Source organism: Myiozetetes cayanensis, unplaced genomic scaffold (genome assembly GCF_022539395.1).
Source record: "Myiozetetes cayanensis isolate MyiCay16 unplaced genomic scaffold, myiCay2020 scf19, whole genome shotgun sequence".
In the NCBI taxonomy this organism is placed as follows: domain Eukaryota; kingdom Metazoa; phylum Chordata; class Aves; order Passeriformes; family Tyrannidae; genus Myiozetetes; species Myiozetetes cayanensis.
In genome coordinates, this window is record NW_026087400.1 from 9,558,567 (window position 1) to 9,577,691 (window position 19,125).

Genomic DNA, 19,125 nt, shown 5'->3' on the forward strand with positions numbered 1-19,125 from the left:
GGTAAGGTAGGACAGGAATGTTACACTACTTCAAAGAACACTTAAAGCATGCTATTAAAACAAAAGCTGAGGGTAAAAACAAAATTAAAATCAACTTTTTAGAGATAGTTTTCAAAGCCAGATAAAGATAGTTTATATATGCAGGCAGAAACATATCATTAGTCTGTTTGCTACTGTCTTTACACTTTTGAAGTTGGGCATGATTCTGAAAGCTTAAGCTGTAATGAAAACCTTGGTCTGACATAAAATCCTCATTCCATTGAAGTTGCTTCCAGTTCTTTTTTTTTTGTTCCAATGGGACCAGAATTATGCTTGCAGCTGCTGCTGGCACTGACTGTGAGGTGAATGTCTTTCTTATTTATGCACCACTACTTCCCAGGAGAATCAGCCTTCGGGTTTGCTAATATTGGGGTTTTTTTACTAGCCCTGGCCTGTGCTGACAGTCTGGTGCAGTGGCTGGTTCAGCTTCTGGCCCAGTTTATCTTGAATTTGAGACACAAGGATAAGGAGTGCTGGGGAATAGGTGTGCTGGTTCCCACTCCGTGTCTGGTGCTGCTTTTGTTTCAGGAACTCTGACACAGAACGAGATGGTCTTCAAGAGACTGCACCTGGGGACGGTGGCGTACGGGCTGGACTCCATGGATGAAGTGCAGAGCCACATATTCAGCATATACACCCAGGTAGAACTGAACTGCATCAATTGACTCTTCATTCACAAAAGTTTTCCAGGTCACTGGGCTAATGATGAATTGTAATGGCAGGGACCTGTTACTGACTATTACTTTTTGGAAAAGTCTGAAGGTCGTTGGATGCTCAATGCATAAATAACATCATGATTGTTTGCTGCATCTGTAGGTAGTTACATGTCTGCAGTCTTTAAATGTCCCAGCACATGCAAGTGTAAGTGGGTGTATGTGCCTGGGTCTTGTTACTGAGGTCTGAGTGTAAAATAACAGACAATTATTTAGATATCTAGGCATCTTTCTTTCCCTTCTCTTAGCAGCTCTTTCTTCTCTCGGTGTTGAGACCCTTAAATGACTGAACTGCACTACCAAAAAAAAAATCCAGCAACCCCCTCCCAAAATCACAACCCACCAAACTTCAGTTCTGTTTGCCCTCAATGCTGTACTCAAGCTCTGGAGAAAACTTGACTACTAGTTAATTATTTGCCAAAATATTCAATATTTGTCAAGAACATTTGGGTGACTGACTAGTCCAGTGTGTGACTAGTGACTGAATGCACTTCAGCTGAGGGTTTGCTGTTTGGTTTTTGGCAGCAGTGCTGATGAGCAGCAATATTAAATTTGAGGATCTTGTATCCTAATCACTAGCGTGGAAAATAACACGTGGAATTACCGTGGCAAAGAACATGTCTCATAAAACTTGTATAATTACCAAATGAGATTCCTTATAATGAGGAGCATTTGCTGGCAATGATTCATTTTGAACTGTAGTTCTTATTCTTTACTCTTATTTTTACCATGTTGTGGCCTTTGACCTGGAAGTGAAACTTTTGTCCTCTTGACACTAAAGGTTAACAGAGCAGGAAACTGGATCACTGTGTGTCCCTTCTTCAACCAGGATAATTTAGTAATTGTGCAATTATCTGAAGACTCCCATTCTGATACTAAAAATAGTATTAAAAATTAAATGAATGTAATTAAGATTTTCTAGCTCCATACGAGTCATCTGTTTTCTGTTTTCACCAATTATATTCTCTTGAACATGAAACCCACGTGACTCTTAATTTTCCAAGCCACGCCGGGCTTTTGTGGAGCAAAAAGTGGTTTCACTGAGTCTTCTGACTTTGGTCCATCACCATGTGGTGCCTGGTGGATCTGCAACAAAAGTTTTTTTTCCGTGGTGTACTGTTCCAAAACCTTAGGTAAAAGTTTTGGGACATTTTGCTACACCAGTAACAACGATAAAGGAGCTGGATTGCCCTGGGGTGTTCCCAGTGATGGCCTGAGTTAAGATCTGTGATGAGTGTGTCTCACTTCTGGGGATGGACTGCACAGCTGCCTCATATGTGGTCTTCACTGAAGTAAAGACTTCATCTAATAAATTTCCCTCCCAGTAATCCTCCTTTCTTTGTTTATAAGCAATCCCAGGACCCCCCTGCAGTGAAGGGCCTCACCTTGGCCACGAAGGTGCGTAAGACGATGAGCAGCCGCGTGCACGAGGCGGTGAAGGCCATCGCCCTGTGCCACAACGTGACCCCCGTGTACGAGTCCAACGGGGTCACGGACCAGGCAGAGGCTGAGAGACACTACGAGGACTCCTGCAGGGTGTACCAGGCCTCCAGCCCTGATGAGGTCAGTACCCACTGGGGTGGATGAAAGTGTCAGTATGACCGTGCTTGTTGCTGGGAAAAAAGCACAGTTACTTGGAGGAAGCCCTCCAGTTTGGTGAAGGGGATAATATTTCAATGTGTTTATTGCTCTGATAACCCATGAATTGACCATAAGTGCCCTCTCAGCTGTTCTGCCTCTTTGCCTGAAGCTACAGATCCACATGGTGACTGGGATCTGTTGTAGCATTGCAGAATTTTTGCTCCTGTAGCTTTTGTCCAGGGTGTATTTTGCACTTCAACACCATGAGTCCCTTTGACCACGTTTGGTGAATTATGAGCAGTCTTATCTTCTTTGGGGAGAAAACTTGTGGAAGGGGGTTAGAATACTCACACAGTTCAGCTTGTCCCTGCTCTGTGAGGTGTTTGAACTTCCAGACCAAGGGAAAAGTTGTAAATCACACCGGACAGCCCTGCTGACCCAGGACACCTCCCTTCCCATGCAGATGGACAGGCCCAGTGCTCAAGAGTGAAGTGTGCAAGTTTGTTTTGGAGCAAAGCTGTACCCTGCCAGATCTCTGCCAGCCCCCAGCACAGCCAGGGCTATGCAGGGTGGTACAGGAGGGAGAAACTTTGCAGCTCTCCAGACCCTCACTGGGAACTTTAACTGAACATTTGGGAGATCAGTTTCAATACAGGACCTACAATTTAAGTGTTGTTTGCAACCCTCTGCAAAATTTGGAAAATTGAATTGCAATGTTGTTTCCTTCTGTGACAAAGACAGGAGGAATAAAATACATTTTTGCGTATTGGTTACACTTCTTGGATACATCTTTTAGTGCAACCAAGATTAATGATTTTGCTTTCTGTTAATTTGTACAACTACACTTTCTCTGTGCTATGGAAAGAGACTGAAGTTTTAAACTTCCCCTGAGAATCCCACTGATGCCATGAGAACATGTCACCCCTCTGACTACATTTGAAGGGCTTTTCCACTTATTGCCCCAAATAAACCAGGTTTGCCTCTGATAATAACCTTTTCACCTCTGACATCAGAAGAGAAGCTGGCTCTCCTCATTGTTAGAGGTGAGAAATGCTTTGCATGGAAATACATTTATTTGTTAAAAGCCCAGCTGTGTGATGATTTTGGGATTGTATGAACTACTGAAAGACTGGCACACAGACTTAGTTTATACATTTCATATACATTCAATCTGTTCCCTATAGTGTTTTTCTTCCAAAGTAAGGGAATCCATTCGTTTCATATATTGTGCTTTTCTCTGCACTGTACAAAAGCTGCACCTCTGCTCTTTCCCCCTCCTCCATTGACGTGCCCACAGTGCCAACCAGCATTTCCTCCTCCCTGAGCAGGGTGTGGGTGTCCTCTCGTCCTCTCCCATGCACAGTCTAGGGCAGGGGTTTGTTTACCTGCTTTTCTTCTCTGTAATGTCTTGCTCTCCCCTGTAAAAGCAGCTTACAGAAAGCAACTGCCTTTGGATTCAAATGAGTTCTGAATGATTTCCAGATGGTAATTTTTGTGATCTGCATTTAAGTTGGGGGTTTTTCCCCCTAAAGCATTTACTGGCTATTTTTGCACAGATTTTCTGTTTGTTTACATATATACTGTGGTATATGGTGAAGTCAGTGATTTTTCTTTTCCTTTTTCTCCTTGCACTGCTCTGTCTTTAAAATATTTATGCAGCAATTTGTCTGAAATGCCCAGGGGATATTGTTTGTTTGTTTTACTATAGCATGATAACTAATCCTTCCAAGATTATTGTTTAAATTCTTTTTTTCCTTTCTTGTGATATCTTAAGTAGAGAATTACAGCGGGTTCAGAAATCAGATATGCTTTGCTGCACTGAGGAAATATTGTCTGTAGGTCTTAGATATACAAATATTGTTTAGCCATGCTCTGTATGTCATACTAGATGGTACAAAACACAGGATCAACACAAGTGGAGTCCTCGAGTAGGGAGCAATGCTGTTAAATAACATTCCCTGTGGGGGAATGGCTTTGGACTCCTGTTAAAGCCAGCCTTTGAAATCCTATATCAATAAAATATTGCCATGGCAGGGAAGGTCAGTTTATGAAATGAGTACAAAAACTTGTATTCTCTTTACTTTAACAGCAAGGGTAATTTCTACCAGTTGGCACAGGATTCATTTCCTGTAACAGAAAGCAGGATTTCCTAAATTTGTTTCCTGTGCACGCTGCCATTTAGAAGTCTTGAAGTATCTTTATTCAGATATCGGTTACAGCCTTGGGGCTCTGCGAGCCAGTTGTCAGTTGTGGCCATACAGTAACTAACAGGGGAAATGAAATAGATATAATCTGATCAGAGATAAGAGTGCCTGGGATTCCTGGGCAAACAGTCTTTAACCCTGACAACCCTCCACAGCTGCCAGGACATGAAAGGGTGCACGGATCAATTGGTCTCTGCCTGCTGTCTGCCTGCCCAGGCAGCCCTAAATGGGGCTCTGCAGAGCAACTCATGGCACGCAAGGATCAATTTGTCTCTTTAGAATGAAATTTATTAGTCGATATCCACTTCAGTGGTGGCTTGGGTAATTTAATTGGCAGAAAGAGCAAAGTTTGGGGATGGTGTCCTGAGCTGCTGGAGCTGCTCGGCTTTGTAATACTCAGATCAGGATCAGGCTTGGCCTGGATGGAGCTGGAAAATCCTGGCGTGTGGTCACTTTGTTGATTTCCCTCCTCAGTGAGCATGTTTGGTGGAGGTGTTTGAGGGACTTCAAGCCTCTTTTAAATCTCACTCTAAGCTGTAAATGTATTTTTGCATGTTGAATGTTTCTCATCTTTTCATTGTGGCTGAGAGCACCTCTAGTTATCTGTTTGTACAACACAGAATAAACCTCCTCTGTCTCACATGGAGCCAGGACGTGCTCCCTGTCCCAGGTGCCCGGATCCTGCCAGAAGAGCCGTCGGTTCTTCCGTTGCCATTGTTCTTTCCACTGGTGCCACTGCACTTCCCAAAGGCCAGGCCCATTGTATTCCCTGTTGAGTGGAGACAGTAATGTCAGTGCTTTTAGTACATCTGATGGGAACACTTCAGAATTACATCGCTGTCTCTCTCAGTAGTTATTCATTAAGTACTGTAGAGGCTGGGAAGTGGCACGTTCATGGAGTCAACCTCCGGCCCCTGTGGTTCACCTGGAGGTGAGACAGGACCCACACCTGCTCAGGAGCAGCATGGAGAAGGGGAATTTCTTTTCTTATTCTTCCCCTTCCATTGAGGTACCATTTCAGGGCAATGCCCAGTTCCTGGTGCTCTGCAGTCAATCAGTTTGAAGTGTGCCCTGTGCATGATGTAGCACCTCATCCATTTGTTCCTCTGCACAAGGCTTTTCTTTCTGGAGGTTTAAAGCTTCCTGATGTAGGATTTAAATGAGATGCTGGCAGGGAAGGAGGGAGAAGGTGTCTGTAAAAAGGAGATGCTGAGCTGGGAGCAGAGATTTGTGTCTCCAGGCATTTGCAGCTTACCAACATGGACAAATCAACAGCCAGTGCTGCTCAGGCTGAACATCACATAACATTGTGTTGTGAGCAATTCTCAGTAATTATTTATTAACCAAAGTATTAGAAACCTAAGCTCCATTTCTGCTCTGGGAGACTGTTAGGAGGATTATCTAACTGCACACTTTAATGCAGTGAGGATGGCTTGAAGAAACTTTTTCAAAGATAAGGTTGAAAGAGCCTTTGATTTGTAATCTTTGAGTAAGCCTGCAAAAACTTGCTAATATTAAACCAAATATTGATTCAAATTGACTTAAAGGTCTTTCAAGGCAAAGTCAACTCAACCATTTTTGGAGTTTTATTTTAATCTGGCAATTTAAGACTACTTTATGAAAGCAAAAGTTTAAGTTTTCTTTTATGCCTAATTTTGGATGAAAGAGATCTGAGTTCACAAAAGATTCTCCAGTTAGACCCAACTGGGTCAATTCTTATAATAAAATGTAGACCCAATACAAGTATTTACAGGTTCCATTTTTATTAGTATCTCATGTTTATGATTTCCCAAAATAAATTTCATTTTTGTCTAAGGCATTTGTGGTCACTTAAAGGCAGGACCTGAAAGACATAAGGTGTAGTTAACCTTCAAATCAGCAGCAACCATGTTCCCAGTGCTCTCCTGCCTTTGAAAATGTCACTGTAAAACACTCCCAGTATTACATGTCTGTTTGGAGAAAGTATCCCTTGATCCTTTCTGGAGGCCAGTGATGTATGGGCTCGTGTCAGCTGCTGCTCCCATCTGTTACTGCCCAGACAGCTTCTAGAGTTAAGTCTCAGCAAGCTCAGTCTTAGATGGATGTGTCAGCTGAGGTGGGGATTCTGGGAGGATTGTCAGGGAAGCAAAATAAAGGCTTTGGTCTTCTGTCCTGACTCAGCTGCAGTCTAGTGAAAGCTAGTAAAGAATTCAGTGCTGTAGGTCCTTAAATACTGGAAGCTGCAATCAAAATTATACCCACCTAAATTCAGTTAAATGAGTTCTGGTGTGTGCCTTGAAAAATCTGGGGTTGATTTAGGTTTGGTTTTGTTTTGTGTTTCAGGTTTTTTAATGTTTAGGGAGAAGGGCTCTCTGCTAAGAAGTGTCTGAGCCTGCCTTCAGCTGCCTTGCTGATCACTACAGAGCCTGAAAGCTGTTGATGAACTGTTACTACTGAACAGATAGATAGTAACAGAGCTCATTTTGTTTGTTTGCTTTTTTAATATGAATTATTAATGGAATGCATTAGTGCTTCTGGCTTTGATATTTTAAATCCAGGGTGAATTCCTTGGTTTGAATTCCTGATTTCATAAACAGCCAGCTGGGACATAGCACTTTCAAAAAGCAAGTGTTTGTAAAGGGATTTACCTGATGTGCCCAAGGAGGTTTGGGCACCACAGGGCTGGGCAGAGGGTCCCTGTGCCTGCCCTTGTTCATTTGGAACAGAATCCCCAAATCATTTAGGTTGGACAAGACCTCCCAGACCATCAAGTCCATGTGCCCGATCCCCACCTTGTCCCCCAGCCCAGAGCACTGAGTGCTATGTCCAGTCCTTCCTCGGACACCTCCAGGGATGGGGACTCCACCACCTCCCTGGGCAGCCCCTTCCAATGCCTGACCACCTTTTCCATGAAGAAATTCGTCCTGATGTCCAATTAAAGGGTGATCACCTCCTGCTGAGGGTCTAGGACAGCCTGGCAGCTGAACCAGACAGGAGCTGGGCTGCCCAAACCACAAAAACACTGTTAGTAAGCTTCTAAATCAAGGAAAACACACTAGGAAGAGCCATAGAGGAGCACCTGTGTTTATCAGCAGATCTGTTTGATAGCACCATTAATGACTAATGAATTCTCTGCAGCCCCCCAGTATCCCTTCCCCTCATGGTGGGCTCTGGCCGCCCTCACCGTGTCCTTCTCCTCTCAGGTGGCCCTGGTACAGTGGACTGAGAGCGTGGGCTTGACGCTGGTGGGCAGAGACCAGTCCTCCGTGCAGCTGAGGACCCCGGGCGGCCACATCCTGAACTTCACCATCCTCCAGATCTTCCCCTTCACCTACGAGAGCAAGCGCATGGGCATCATCGTCCGGGTGAGCGGCGCCGGGAGCTCCGTGCCCTGTGGGATCTCCTGTAAATCACAGAATCACAGGATGGGGCAGGCTGGGAGGGACCACGGTGGGGGCATCTGGTCCAACCTTCCTGCTCAAACAGGGCCATCCCAGAGAAAATGCCGTGGGAATGTGTTTAGATGGTTTGGGAATATTTCCAGTGAGGGAAGCTCCACGCTCTCACTGGGAAAAACGTGAAGTGGAACACATCAAACATCTATGCCCATGCCACAGTCGTGCTGGCGGAGCTGAGAGGGTTGTGGGATGGACTGGGGCTGGGAGTGGACCCAGGTCACAAGTGCCTTCCCCCCTCAGGGTCAGCCAAGAGCCAAGCAGGATCACGGGTCCAGCTTACACTGCATCTCCAGAGCATTGTGGGGTACAACAAGGAATGATGGAGAAGGCAGCAGGTGGGAAGGAGGAAGGGAATTCTGGACTGATGCCACAACAGTTATAAGATATTACTAGTGGGTTTGTGAATCTGCTCCCCAGATCTCTGCCAGGCATCAAAAGTGCTCTCAGAGCCTGTGGAAGTGCAGCACCACGGGAGGAAGCACTTGGAGCTGCAGGGAGCTGTGGAGATGATTTTTGGTGTGAGGTGTTGGACAGAGCCCACAGCCAGGCTGAGCACACAGTGTCACGAGCAGGGCTTGGAAATAGCTGAGTTGAGGTGAAAGGGAACATTTATGCAAGTACCTCGCTCAGCAGCAGGCACTGCACACGCTGAATATGTGCCCAGCTGAAACCATACACATGACTGTGGGTTTAGATAAAATACAGTATAAGATCAGAGCCTCAGGAAAAAAAAACTACCTGAAAAAGAAAGAAAAACAACAAAGTGTGGGTGTTTAAAAGAGCTGTCACCATTATGATTGTTAGTTTTCAAGATTGACTCTCTAGCACTAGGTTAGTAAGATAAATCCAGCTGTGGTAAGGCACTGCTGTTTGCCTGTGGAGCAAACAAGGTGAAGCAATCTGAATATTTCTTTTGGAGATAATTAAAACATCCTTGTTTGTTTTTTCTTTTTACTGAGAGTACAGACAGATAATTGGTACCAGGAATCTAAAACATGAATATGAAACCTATAATCCAGGGCAAGACTGGATTTTTTTGTATCACACCGTGGGCTCTGCAGCTTTGTTATTTAGGGTGGGGAGAATAGGTAAGATTAGTGTGTGGGGGTTATTTTACTTTTTCTCTCCTCTGTTCACTTTGCAGTAAAACTGGGTTACACTGTGTTTATTTGGAATATCTGGAAACAGATTGTAAAAATTTCCTCTGCCCGAAATTTTCTTATCTCAGTGGAAGACAATCCTCTTTTTTGCCTTTTTGATTTGAAGCTTATTCCTTTTAAATTGTCTATTGTCTACCTTCTCCTCCATTAGGAAGAAATTCTCCAGTTTGTATTCCTGTATTTAGGGTATTTCTGCTGGCAAAACCAGCAAAACTCCCACTTGTGGTCAGTGGGAGCAACATCAGGCCCAGATCCTGACTGTAAATACTTTTAAAGAAGCATTAGTCCCTCTCTGTTGTGTTAATTGAGTGTCTTTATTTTGTAGCCATTCAGCTGCTCTAAGCCACTAAAATCAGCTCCCTCTCTACCCTGTGCAGAGTTAGGTTTGAGTAGCAGATGCTGCCTGCCTGGATATTACTTTGCCATGTTCCTGTATATTCCAAAATAACATTTTCAATCAAGGTTTTTATTTTCATTAAAAAAAAAAAAAGTTTATAAATAGTTATCAAGTAAAATTTACTTTGTTTAAACATATATGTGTTCATGTTTAGGTGCTCATTTGGTTTTGATACACAACTTTCAAGATGTTTACCTCTTCAGTGTATCTTCTAAAACTCTGCTGCTTATTTGAAAAAAAAACAAAAATAAGGGGAGGGAAAGTAGCTGAAGTATCCAGAAGAAAAAGCACAGAGTGATGAGGCAGGAAGGGAAATGAAGCTGCACTCACCACTGTAGTGAGTAGAATCCAAATGGTAAAGTTTTCTGCTCAGCTATGCAAGTATTGCCCATTCTTATAAACTGCTATTTTTTTGGCTGTTGGGAGCCCTGTGATGATGTTGCCAGGCTTCCTGTACACCCTGGGGATGGAGTTTCAGCAAGTGATTCCTGTGCCCGGCCCAGCAATGCTGTTCCTGCAGTCCCTGGCAGGCACTCATCTCCCCTGTGCATCCTGTCTACTCTGGCTCCTATGGAAAGATCCCCTTCAATGTATAGCTTTTAGTAAATAGAATAATAGTTAATATTGAAAGCAAGTAGCAGATGTTGCCTGGTTTGGGGTATTTATTCAGTATCTACTTGTTTCCTTGTGATCAACTGTTATTTCTGTACCTGATTATTTCAGTTCTAAGAAGCCCTGTTTAACTCAAGCAGCCTCTTCACCATTCTGTGCACTGACTTATCTTCCTCTTTGAAGAAGGCCTGTTTGTTTGACCACAATATTTTCCATTCTTCTTTTTCTTTGCCTTTTTTTTTTCCCCTTGCCCCTGTGGAATGATCTTTGTTGTACAGCAAAGATAGTGCTATTGTCATATCTGGAATTGAAAGAAGCCTTTGAACCGTGGCCAGAGTCAGACCACGGTGGAAAAAGATGCTTCTCCAAAACAATATAACTGGCAAATCTCTGTGTAGATTTATAGTGTGATCTTGCCATAATATGAGAACGCACTAACCTCCTACTGAACTCGGGGAGAGGAAATGACTAATGCAAGGAGATAGCTGATACAGTATTTATATTGGACAAAAAATCTAAACTATCTTAAGCCAGCTCTGCAGCACGGGAAGTGGAGTCTTTATTCAGTTTCCTACAGAGATGTTGTTAGGCGCTCTTTAATCAAATAATTTCAAAGATAAACCTTTACCTTTGGCTACTGCCAAAAGCGTTGTGTTTTATTTAAGCAGATTCTACTTGTTTTGGTAGAGTGACACATTTTCCTCTGGGGATGTGGGATGTGTGTCTGTTGGTATATGAAGGCTGGATGTTTCAGGACATTGAAAACCATGGTTAGGATTAATTATAAGAATCTTCCTTGTGAGTATCTCTGCGAGCTTGGCAAAAATGGTCAGTAAAGAAGCTTCATTGTCTTTGGCTACTTCTTAATTTGCCCAGCAAAGATACTTCTTTTCTTTGCAGGTTTAGTATCCACATCAGGTACTGCTTATATTTTTTTCCCTATGGATGTAACCTCTATTTTGCCACAGGACATGAGGCTTTTACTTGCCGACTCAAAGTATTCATGTATGAGCACCTCCACCACTAGTTTCTGTAATAATGGAACAAACTGACCCATCTATTAGTGAGACAATGAAATGTCTACTATGCTTTCCTTTAATTTCTTTTTTTTTCTGAAGTACTTTTCCCCCTCATTCACAGCTGTCTATAGCAGACCTTTCTGGGCTTTTTTGGTGTTGCGTGTTCACTTTGTTTTCTTCCTATCCCTGGTGGCTATCTTGGTTTACAGAGCAGTTTGTTCCTTACTCATTGTTTTGTCTCCTTTGAGGAAATTGCCAACGCTTCCATTAGCTTGTAATACAAATGCCTGTGGTCTCCTTAGGTATCTGCCTGGTTAGAAGGGATTTTTTAATTTGTGGTAGTGTAAATATGCTTTGCTTGCAGCCTATAAATTGCTTGTATCAGATAAGACAGGCAGCAACCTGACCTTTCTGTGGCAAGCAGAAGCTTTAATTTTGCTTATTCCATGTAATGTAACAGAGGGCGTAAATTAGAGTGATTTTTACTCTGTTAAGCTTCACGCATCTGTTTTATTGTTTCAGGTGAGCATGAAATTCATTTTCAAGGTGAGGGCTAGAGGTTATTCTGAGGGCACACACAGTCAGGACTGAGAGGTGTCTGTGTGGAGATGCCGTGTGGCTGATTAAAAAGCTGATCCTCCTTGTCTAAATGTTAATTCCTTCTGCAAGTAACTGAGTTGGAATTGAATAAGCATCTCCTTTTAACCCCTAGACAAGATGCTGAGCCAGGTGGACCTTCAGCCTGACCCAGTACAGACATTTCCATGACTGTTGTGCTGAGAACTCATAATTAACTTGCTGAGGCCCCTCCAAATCTGCTAATACTGGCCCAGCTTAGACTGTTCTGTTTCTCATCTGCAGGATGAATCTACAGGAGAGATCACCTTCTATATGAAGGGGGCGGATGTGGTGATGGCTGGAATTGTGCAGTACAACGACTGGCTGGAAGAGGAGGTACAGGGCTGTCCCTCCTGTGCTCAGGGGGTTCCTCACATGGGGGCTTTTCTCCTTCCAGGAAAACACCTGACAAGGCTTGTCAGTGTGGCAGGGGGGACCTCACTGCTAAAATACCTGTAAGCCAGAAGGTCACTGATCTTGGCAATTCATTGTATTAATCTTCAACCAAATGTATATGTAATAACAAGGAAGTCAGGTGGCAAGTTCAGCATATTTAATGCAGAATAAGTCCTGTAAATAAAATGGGTTTCACTCAAAAACTGATTGACACTCACCAAATTTTTCTTGGGCTTGATTCTGTGTTTGGATCTATTTTAGACTGAAAGGTCTAATTTCAAAACTACGTTTGGCATCTTGGTACTGGGACATGTTTGTTGGGTTAGTAGTAATGGTGGCACAGAGTTCATAGAATCTCAGAATGGTTTGGGTTGGAAGAGACCTTAAAGCCCATGTCATTCCAACCCCCTGCCATGGGCAGGGACCACTAGACCAGGTTCCTCCAAAGCCCATCTAATATGACCATGAACACCTCCAGGGATAGGGCATCCTAACCATAACTTCAATTGCTGATTTTCTGGTGTTCACAGAAATAATAACAACTTGGTCTTATTTTAAAAGAGTAGATGGCCAAAGATGTGAAGTCTAGAAATCACAGGCTTTTGTCCTTTTGCTTAAGAGACAGAGACAATTAAATCAATGGGATTGTTTTTGCCACCCTGGCATAGCAGAGAGGACATTTTTCTTTCTGATCACTGGCACAGGTTACAAACCATTGCCAGTCTCCTTTTTCTTCTCGGGTTTATCATGCACTTTATCAGACGTTATAGACTCACTGGGGTTGCTCAAATGGGGTGGTTATTTTCTTAACCTGCTATCTTACACTGCCATCTCCACACTGCTGTGCATAAATCATCTTACTGGAGATGGAGTTTCTGGTTTACAATGTGATCCTTCTTTCCAGTGTGGTAACATGGCTCGGGAAGGCCTGAGGGTTCTTGTCGTAGCCAAGAAGTCTCTGACAGAAGAGCAGTATCAGGACTTTGAAGTAAGTTTTTATTTGTTTTTTTTTTTTTCCCTGTGTTTTTAAACAATCACTGAAGTGATTCTCCCAGAGCACTCCTGATAATGCTGCCTCTCATCTCCCTCCTGCTTCTGCTAGAATTGTCATTCGTCAATGTCTTGATGTTCTTTTAATCAAAGTTGCTTTTTAAGTGATACGTATGAAACCTGGATCCCAGCCAGGACCCTCCAAAGCTGTTCCTGAATCCTGCCTTATAATCTCTTGTAGTTATAAATTCTGCAAATGTTAATAATTTGTTAGACAAGTTGTGTTTGTGTTGGGAAATGTGTTGGCTTTTAATTTCCATTTTTGTATTCTGACATCCAGGGGAACTACAGACAGCCTGAATAAAACCCATTCAGGCTTCATGGAAACACAGGCTTCATGCGTGGGGGTTGTTAGATGGGTCTCTACACACAGCACTTGACTTGCTTACCCCAGGCAGGAGAATGTAAAGGACAAGCTGGTTATTTAAATGCAGAGATGTGATAATGGAAATGCTTAGGATTCTCTGTTGCCATCATTTGTAGATGTGTTAGGTAAAGAACCTTGGTTAGACCTGTGGGGTGAGGGAGTTGCTTCCAGGCTTTCTGCAGGTGCCACTCCAGCAGCTGCTGTGCCTTTGTGTGATCAAGGCCACGCTGTGCACCTGAAAGAGCACAGGGACAAAATGGCAACAGCTCCCTGAAGTATTTCTCACCTTATCCTGTAACACACACCTCGTGTTCACCAGCACTCACAGGTGGCATCTCTGCATCACAGAATGGCCTGGGTTGGAAGAGACCTTAAAGACCATCTCGTCCCAACCCCTGCCATGGGCAGGAACACCTCTCCCTAGACCAGGCTGAATGCCTGTTGTCAGAGGGAGGTTCAGTGGTTGACCCTCATGCTGGTTAGCCCAGTTTGCCACAGAAGCAGGGGCTGACTGTGCTGTGCCTGCTCTGCCCTCAGGCCAGGTACATCCAGGCAAAGCTGAGCGTGCACGACCGATCCCTGAAGGTGGCCACGGTCATCGAGAGCCTGGAGATGGAGATGGAGCTGCTGTGTCTCACCGGGGTGGAGGATCAGCTGCAGGCCGATGTCAGACCCACGCTGGAGACGCTGAGAAATGCTGGCATTAAGGTCTGCCTAACCCACTGTTCTTCCTAGCAGGAATGCTTAGACCCTCTGGAGGACATGGCACTGTCCTGCAGATGGTAAATAATGGTAGTCTGGGGGCCCTGTCAAGGTAAACACTTCACCAGATGACCTTTGTGATGGGGCTGGGTGATGTGTTTTAAACATCGCTTTTGGGAACAGAACATAGCTGGGAAGTAGTAAATGTTGCCTGAACACATGAAAGCATGTCACCTCCCGTGCTTTTCTTTCCCTAACATGCTCTGGCTCCTCCTGCACAGACAGAGAGTGTGAGGGCAGGAGGGTGGGGAACTACAGGAGATTTTTGGGCACTTCCTTCTTTCAGGTAGTTGCATGAATCAAGGCAGGTTTGGATGTGTTTGGTCTGTGGTGCTGGGCTTGGAGCTGTGAATATCCACATTTTCAATAGCCACTAGAGGGGAGTCTGAACCAAGAGAATCAGAGACTGTTTTTTTTTTTTCCCCCAGCTCTCTGGGCTCTGGCTTCTCATACTCAGACACCTAGAGCCTGAGCTATGCTCAGTGGTGGGGGAGCTGCTGTGGTGCCTACTTAGTTTCTCTCTCTGAAAACTTATCACTCAGATCCCAGACTACAAAAGGGGAAAAAAAAGGATTAAATGTTCAGATTTGGGCAATAAAAGTAGGGTCTGGTTGGGGTTTCTCTGCTTTAAGTAGCAAAGTGAGCAAAAATCTTGAGCCATGCTGTGAATCGAAAGCAGGGCTGCGTGTTTGGGATTTAGGTAGGAAGTGGAATTCAAGGCTTGGGACAGACTTCCAAAAGTGCTTTCTGTTTGGAGCCATCCCTGTAAACAGCAGGGACTTCAGCAGAGAAGTGAGACCAGAGGAATCAGACAGAGCTCCTTAGTGGCGTTGTGGGTTTATCCCCCCACAGTGTAGTCCTGACCCGTCACACCAAAGTGTTTTCCTTTTCTCTCCTCACTGTGGCTGTTGGGGTGTGGAACATGTGTCATCACACCCTGAGCACAGCACTGCTGAGCACTCCTTGCACTGGAATGTTCATCAGGGCATTGCATGCAAGAAATAAATCAAGAGTGAGGGGGGTCTTGCAATTCATGGCAGGGACCATCTTGTTAAGATCAGATCTCTTTCCAACCTCAGATTATAATAAGCAAGTCTTTATGTGTGTTTTTTTATTTTGTTTGGTTTTTTTCTTGAAGTTTTTTACTCGTTAAATATTCTTAGGCAGTGTCTTGAAAGGTTAAAAACCAGTTGAAAAAACCCAAAACAAACTGATATATTTATACCACTGAAGGAATTCCCAGTCAGATTATAACACGGTATTACTGCTGACATTGCATTCTAATTCCCCCCCTTCACCAGCACAAAATAAAAGGAGCAGTGTATATTTTAAAAAAAAAAAAAAAAAACAAAAAACCAACCAAAAAAACCCAACACCAAACCTAAAAAAATCCCAAACCTCAAGTAACTTAGTGTGTTCCAGCCATACACATCAGCAGTGAGCTAATCCCAGTTGCATCATCCGCATTTCAGGCAGGGCCAGGAAGGATCTTTCTGCAGCAGGGCCCGCTCGAAAAATGGCTGGGGAGGGACACATTAACACACACATACACATTTTTTAGCTTGTATTTTGTGGGTTTATCAGCAGAATCTTGAAATATTGCACATGGGAAAAATGTTATACATAGTTTGTAACTTCCTTTGTGGTTCAGCGTCTTTAAAAGCTTTGCTTTCTTTCATGTGTGAGAATTTTCTTGTGTGTTTCAAGATAGGGTTTTTTTTAGGAGAATAATTTGTATGTGTATTTTAACAGTCCTTTCATATGCCTGAACTGGCAGGCAATGCTTGTAGATCAAGCATCCTGTGGACGTGGTCGTTCAGTTTGTATCTAATGCATTAAATATTCGGGTTTTAGGTGTGGATGCTGACAGGGGATAAGTTAGAGACAGCCACGTGTACAGCCAAGAACGCACATTTGGTGACACGGACACAGGACATCCATATATTCAGACTAGTGAGTAACACCCATGTACCCCTCTTAAAAGGCTCGTTTGGGGCCCAAATTCGGGACGGGAGGAGTGCTGAGATCACAACTGTTTTCCAGCAGGATATTTTTATTCCTTTGACCCAGCTTTCTATCCCCTGAGTTTTTGTTTCTCTGACAGTGTGCTCTGACTCCCTCAGTGTGCTGCCTGTCCTGTCCATGTTACTTTTGCTCCCTCCGAGACTTTTTGGGGTTTTTTCACCCCGATGAGGCAAACCTTCCCCCAGTTCCCATCCTTTTCCCCAGGTGACCAACCGTGGGGAAGCCCACCTGGAGCTGAACGCCTTCCGCAGGAAACACGACTGCGCCCTCGTGATCTCAGGGGACTCCCTGGAGGTAGGCTTTGAACCAGGAACAGCCCCAGAGCTCTGTGGCTGGAGGAAACCTTCCTGCACAGCCGTCAGTGATGCCTCTGGTCTCTAAATTAGGTGTGTCTGAAGTACTACGAGTACGAGTTCATGGAGCTGGCGTGCCAGTGCCCCGCCGTCGTGTGCTGCCGCTGCGCCCCGACACAGAAAGCCCAGATCGTGCGGCTGCTCCAGGAGAGGACTGGAAAACTCACCTGTGCAGTAGGTAAGGGACTGGATAGGGAACACTGACCGTGTAGGATGGCACCTGCTATTTCTTGGTGCAGCCTCACCTTGAATATTGTGGCAGTTTTGGGCACCGCAGTGTAAGGAAGGTCTGAAGCCGTTAGAGAGGGTCCAAAGGAGGGCAACAAAGATGGGGAATGGCCTTGAAGCCTTATGAGGAACAGCTGAGGGCACGTGGTGTGTTCAGCTGGAGAAGAGGAGACTGAAGGGAGACTTCACTGCAGTTAAAACTTCCTCATGAAGGGGTAGGCACTGATCTCTGCTCTCTGGGGACCAGGGACAGGACCCAGGGAATGGCCTGGAGTTGTCAGGGGAGATTTAGGGTAGATATTAGAAAAAGGTTCTTCTCCCAGAGCGTGGTTGGACACTGAACAGGCTGCCCAGGGCAGCGGGCACAGCACCAAGGCTGCCAGAGCTCAAGAAGTGTTTGGCTGATGCTCTGGGGCACATGGTGTGACTATTGGGGATGGTCCTGTGCAGGGCTGAGGGATCATGAAGGGGATCACTGGACTCGATGATCATTGTGGGTCCCTTCCAACTCAGCATGTTCTGTGATTCTTCTGAGTGAACGGTCCCATGTCATCTCATAACACCTGGAAATGCTGGTTTGGGGAGCAGTGTTTTTGTGGGATGATTGTGAAGATGAAATTTTTCATGTGGAAACTACAATGACCAACTACTCATGAATGTTTCTTGTGCTATCTTTGTAAAACAGAGCTTGAACTTGATCAGGTAAAGTGCCACTGTTAATCTGTGAGCTTTATTTCGGCACTGTAGGTGTAATGGTACATCTACAAGTTAGATTAATTGATCAGTGACCTGTGGGTCTATTAAAACAAAACAATTAAGAACTAAAATTCCTGCTTGTGAATAGGGTTAATTGTGGATAGGGTTAAATGTTTCTTGTGATAATACAGTCTAATGCAGATGCCTTTGGTGGAATTGCAAGTTGCCCTTGTTGCTTAACTCCCAATGTTGTTTGTGCTCTGTCCTGCAGGTGATGGAGGGAATGATGTTAGCATGATTCAGGAGGCTGACTGTGGCGTTGGAGTTGAAGGAAAGGTGAGATTACCTCATGTTTAATAAGAATTCCTATGGCTGGTTTGGAAGTCACTCTTAAATGAATCCTCAGAAATCTGTGCAAGAAAGTCCCCAAGAATAATCATCAGAACAATAGCCTTACCATGAAAAAGAATTTGGCTGTAAAGGAGACTACTGTTTAAGGGAGTTCAAATTCATTATTTGGTTCTTGGCAGAATCCCTGCATTTGGACCATCGTGGGTTTTTAATCACGCATAGATATTCCAAATGCTGTAGTTATAATTACACTGATAACATATACCCTACATGTACAATTAAAACCTGTTTAGGATACAAACTCTGGGTTAGAACTCTGGTTCCTGCACGTGGAGCTGCCTGGAGCGACAGGACAGGATTTGGCGGCAGGGACAGACTCTGCAGTGAGCCAAAACATTCACACTGAGTGAACTTTTGAGAGTGAAAATTTGTGTTCAGAACTAACTTGATATGAGTGTCACGTTAACATACATGTTGTGAGTCATAATCCAGAGGGTTGCTTAGAACTGGAGGCCAAGGTTCAGATGGGAATTCTCATAGTTTTGCTTTTTGCTTAAAAACCACGGTGGAAGGCAGAATTACTGAGGTAATACTCTCCCTCACCTAATGCATTGCAAATATTCTTGGAAATTCTGTCAATAACTAAATAATAATACAGCATTGCTGTGTTTCCAGTGATGAAATGATCTCACTATGCTTTTGTTCTTGCTGTTGTTCACAGGAAGGAAAGCAGGCATCACTCGCAGCCGATTTCTCCATCACTCAGTTTAAACATCTGGGTCGTTTGCTGATGGTGCACGGAAGGAACAGCTACAAGAGGTCTGCAGCCCTCAGTCAGTTTGTGATCCACAGGAGCCTGTGCATCAGCACAATGCAGGTGAATGGACTGCCATGAGGGTTTTTCCAGGGAAGGGATGAAAAAAGCCAAATCTTAAAGTAAAGGTCCTGTGTGTTTTGTTTTGGATGCAATTATTTGTCCTGAAAATTTTCGTGGGCTGGAACTTAAGTTGTTAACTTTGGTATGAAAACACGTGAGAAAGTTCCTGGTGTTGGACAAATATCAGCAACTTCTCCAAAACTGGACAAACAGTATTCTACCTTAGAAAACACTGCTGTG

At 44.1% G+C, this 19,125-nt stretch overlaps 1 protein-coding gene across 2 annotated transcripts in view; it reads left to right on the plus strand.

Moving 5' to 3' along the window:
• The window catches only part of ATP9A (ATPase phospholipid transporting 9A (putative)), a 56,631-nt gene that overhangs the window by 26,099 nt on the left and 11,407 nt on the right, over positions 1-19,125 (plus strand). For both annotated transcript variants that reach the window (XR_007628742.1, XM_050313484.1), the window contains exons 13-23: positions 568-680; positions 2,103-2,315; positions 7,720-7,881; positions 12,024-12,116; positions 13,081-13,164; positions 14,131-14,301; positions 16,210-16,308; positions 16,585-16,674; positions 16,767-16,911; positions 17,929-17,993; positions 18,730-18,885. Coding sequence is in view for 1 of the 2 variants with exons in the window: in XM_050313484.1 (XP_050169441.1) it covers positions 568-680; positions 2,103-2,315; positions 7,720-7,881; positions 12,024-12,116; positions 13,081-13,164; positions 14,131-14,301; positions 16,210-16,308; positions 16,585-16,674; positions 16,767-16,911; positions 17,929-17,993; positions 18,730-18,885 (1,391 nt within the window). In the remaining variant the exon portion in view is untranslated. The remainder of the gene's footprint in view (positions 1-567; positions 681-2,102; positions 2,316-7,719; positions 7,882-12,023; positions 12,117-13,080; positions 13,165-14,130; positions 14,302-16,209; positions 16,309-16,584; positions 16,675-16,766; positions 16,912-17,928; positions 17,994-18,729; positions 18,886-19,125) is intronic.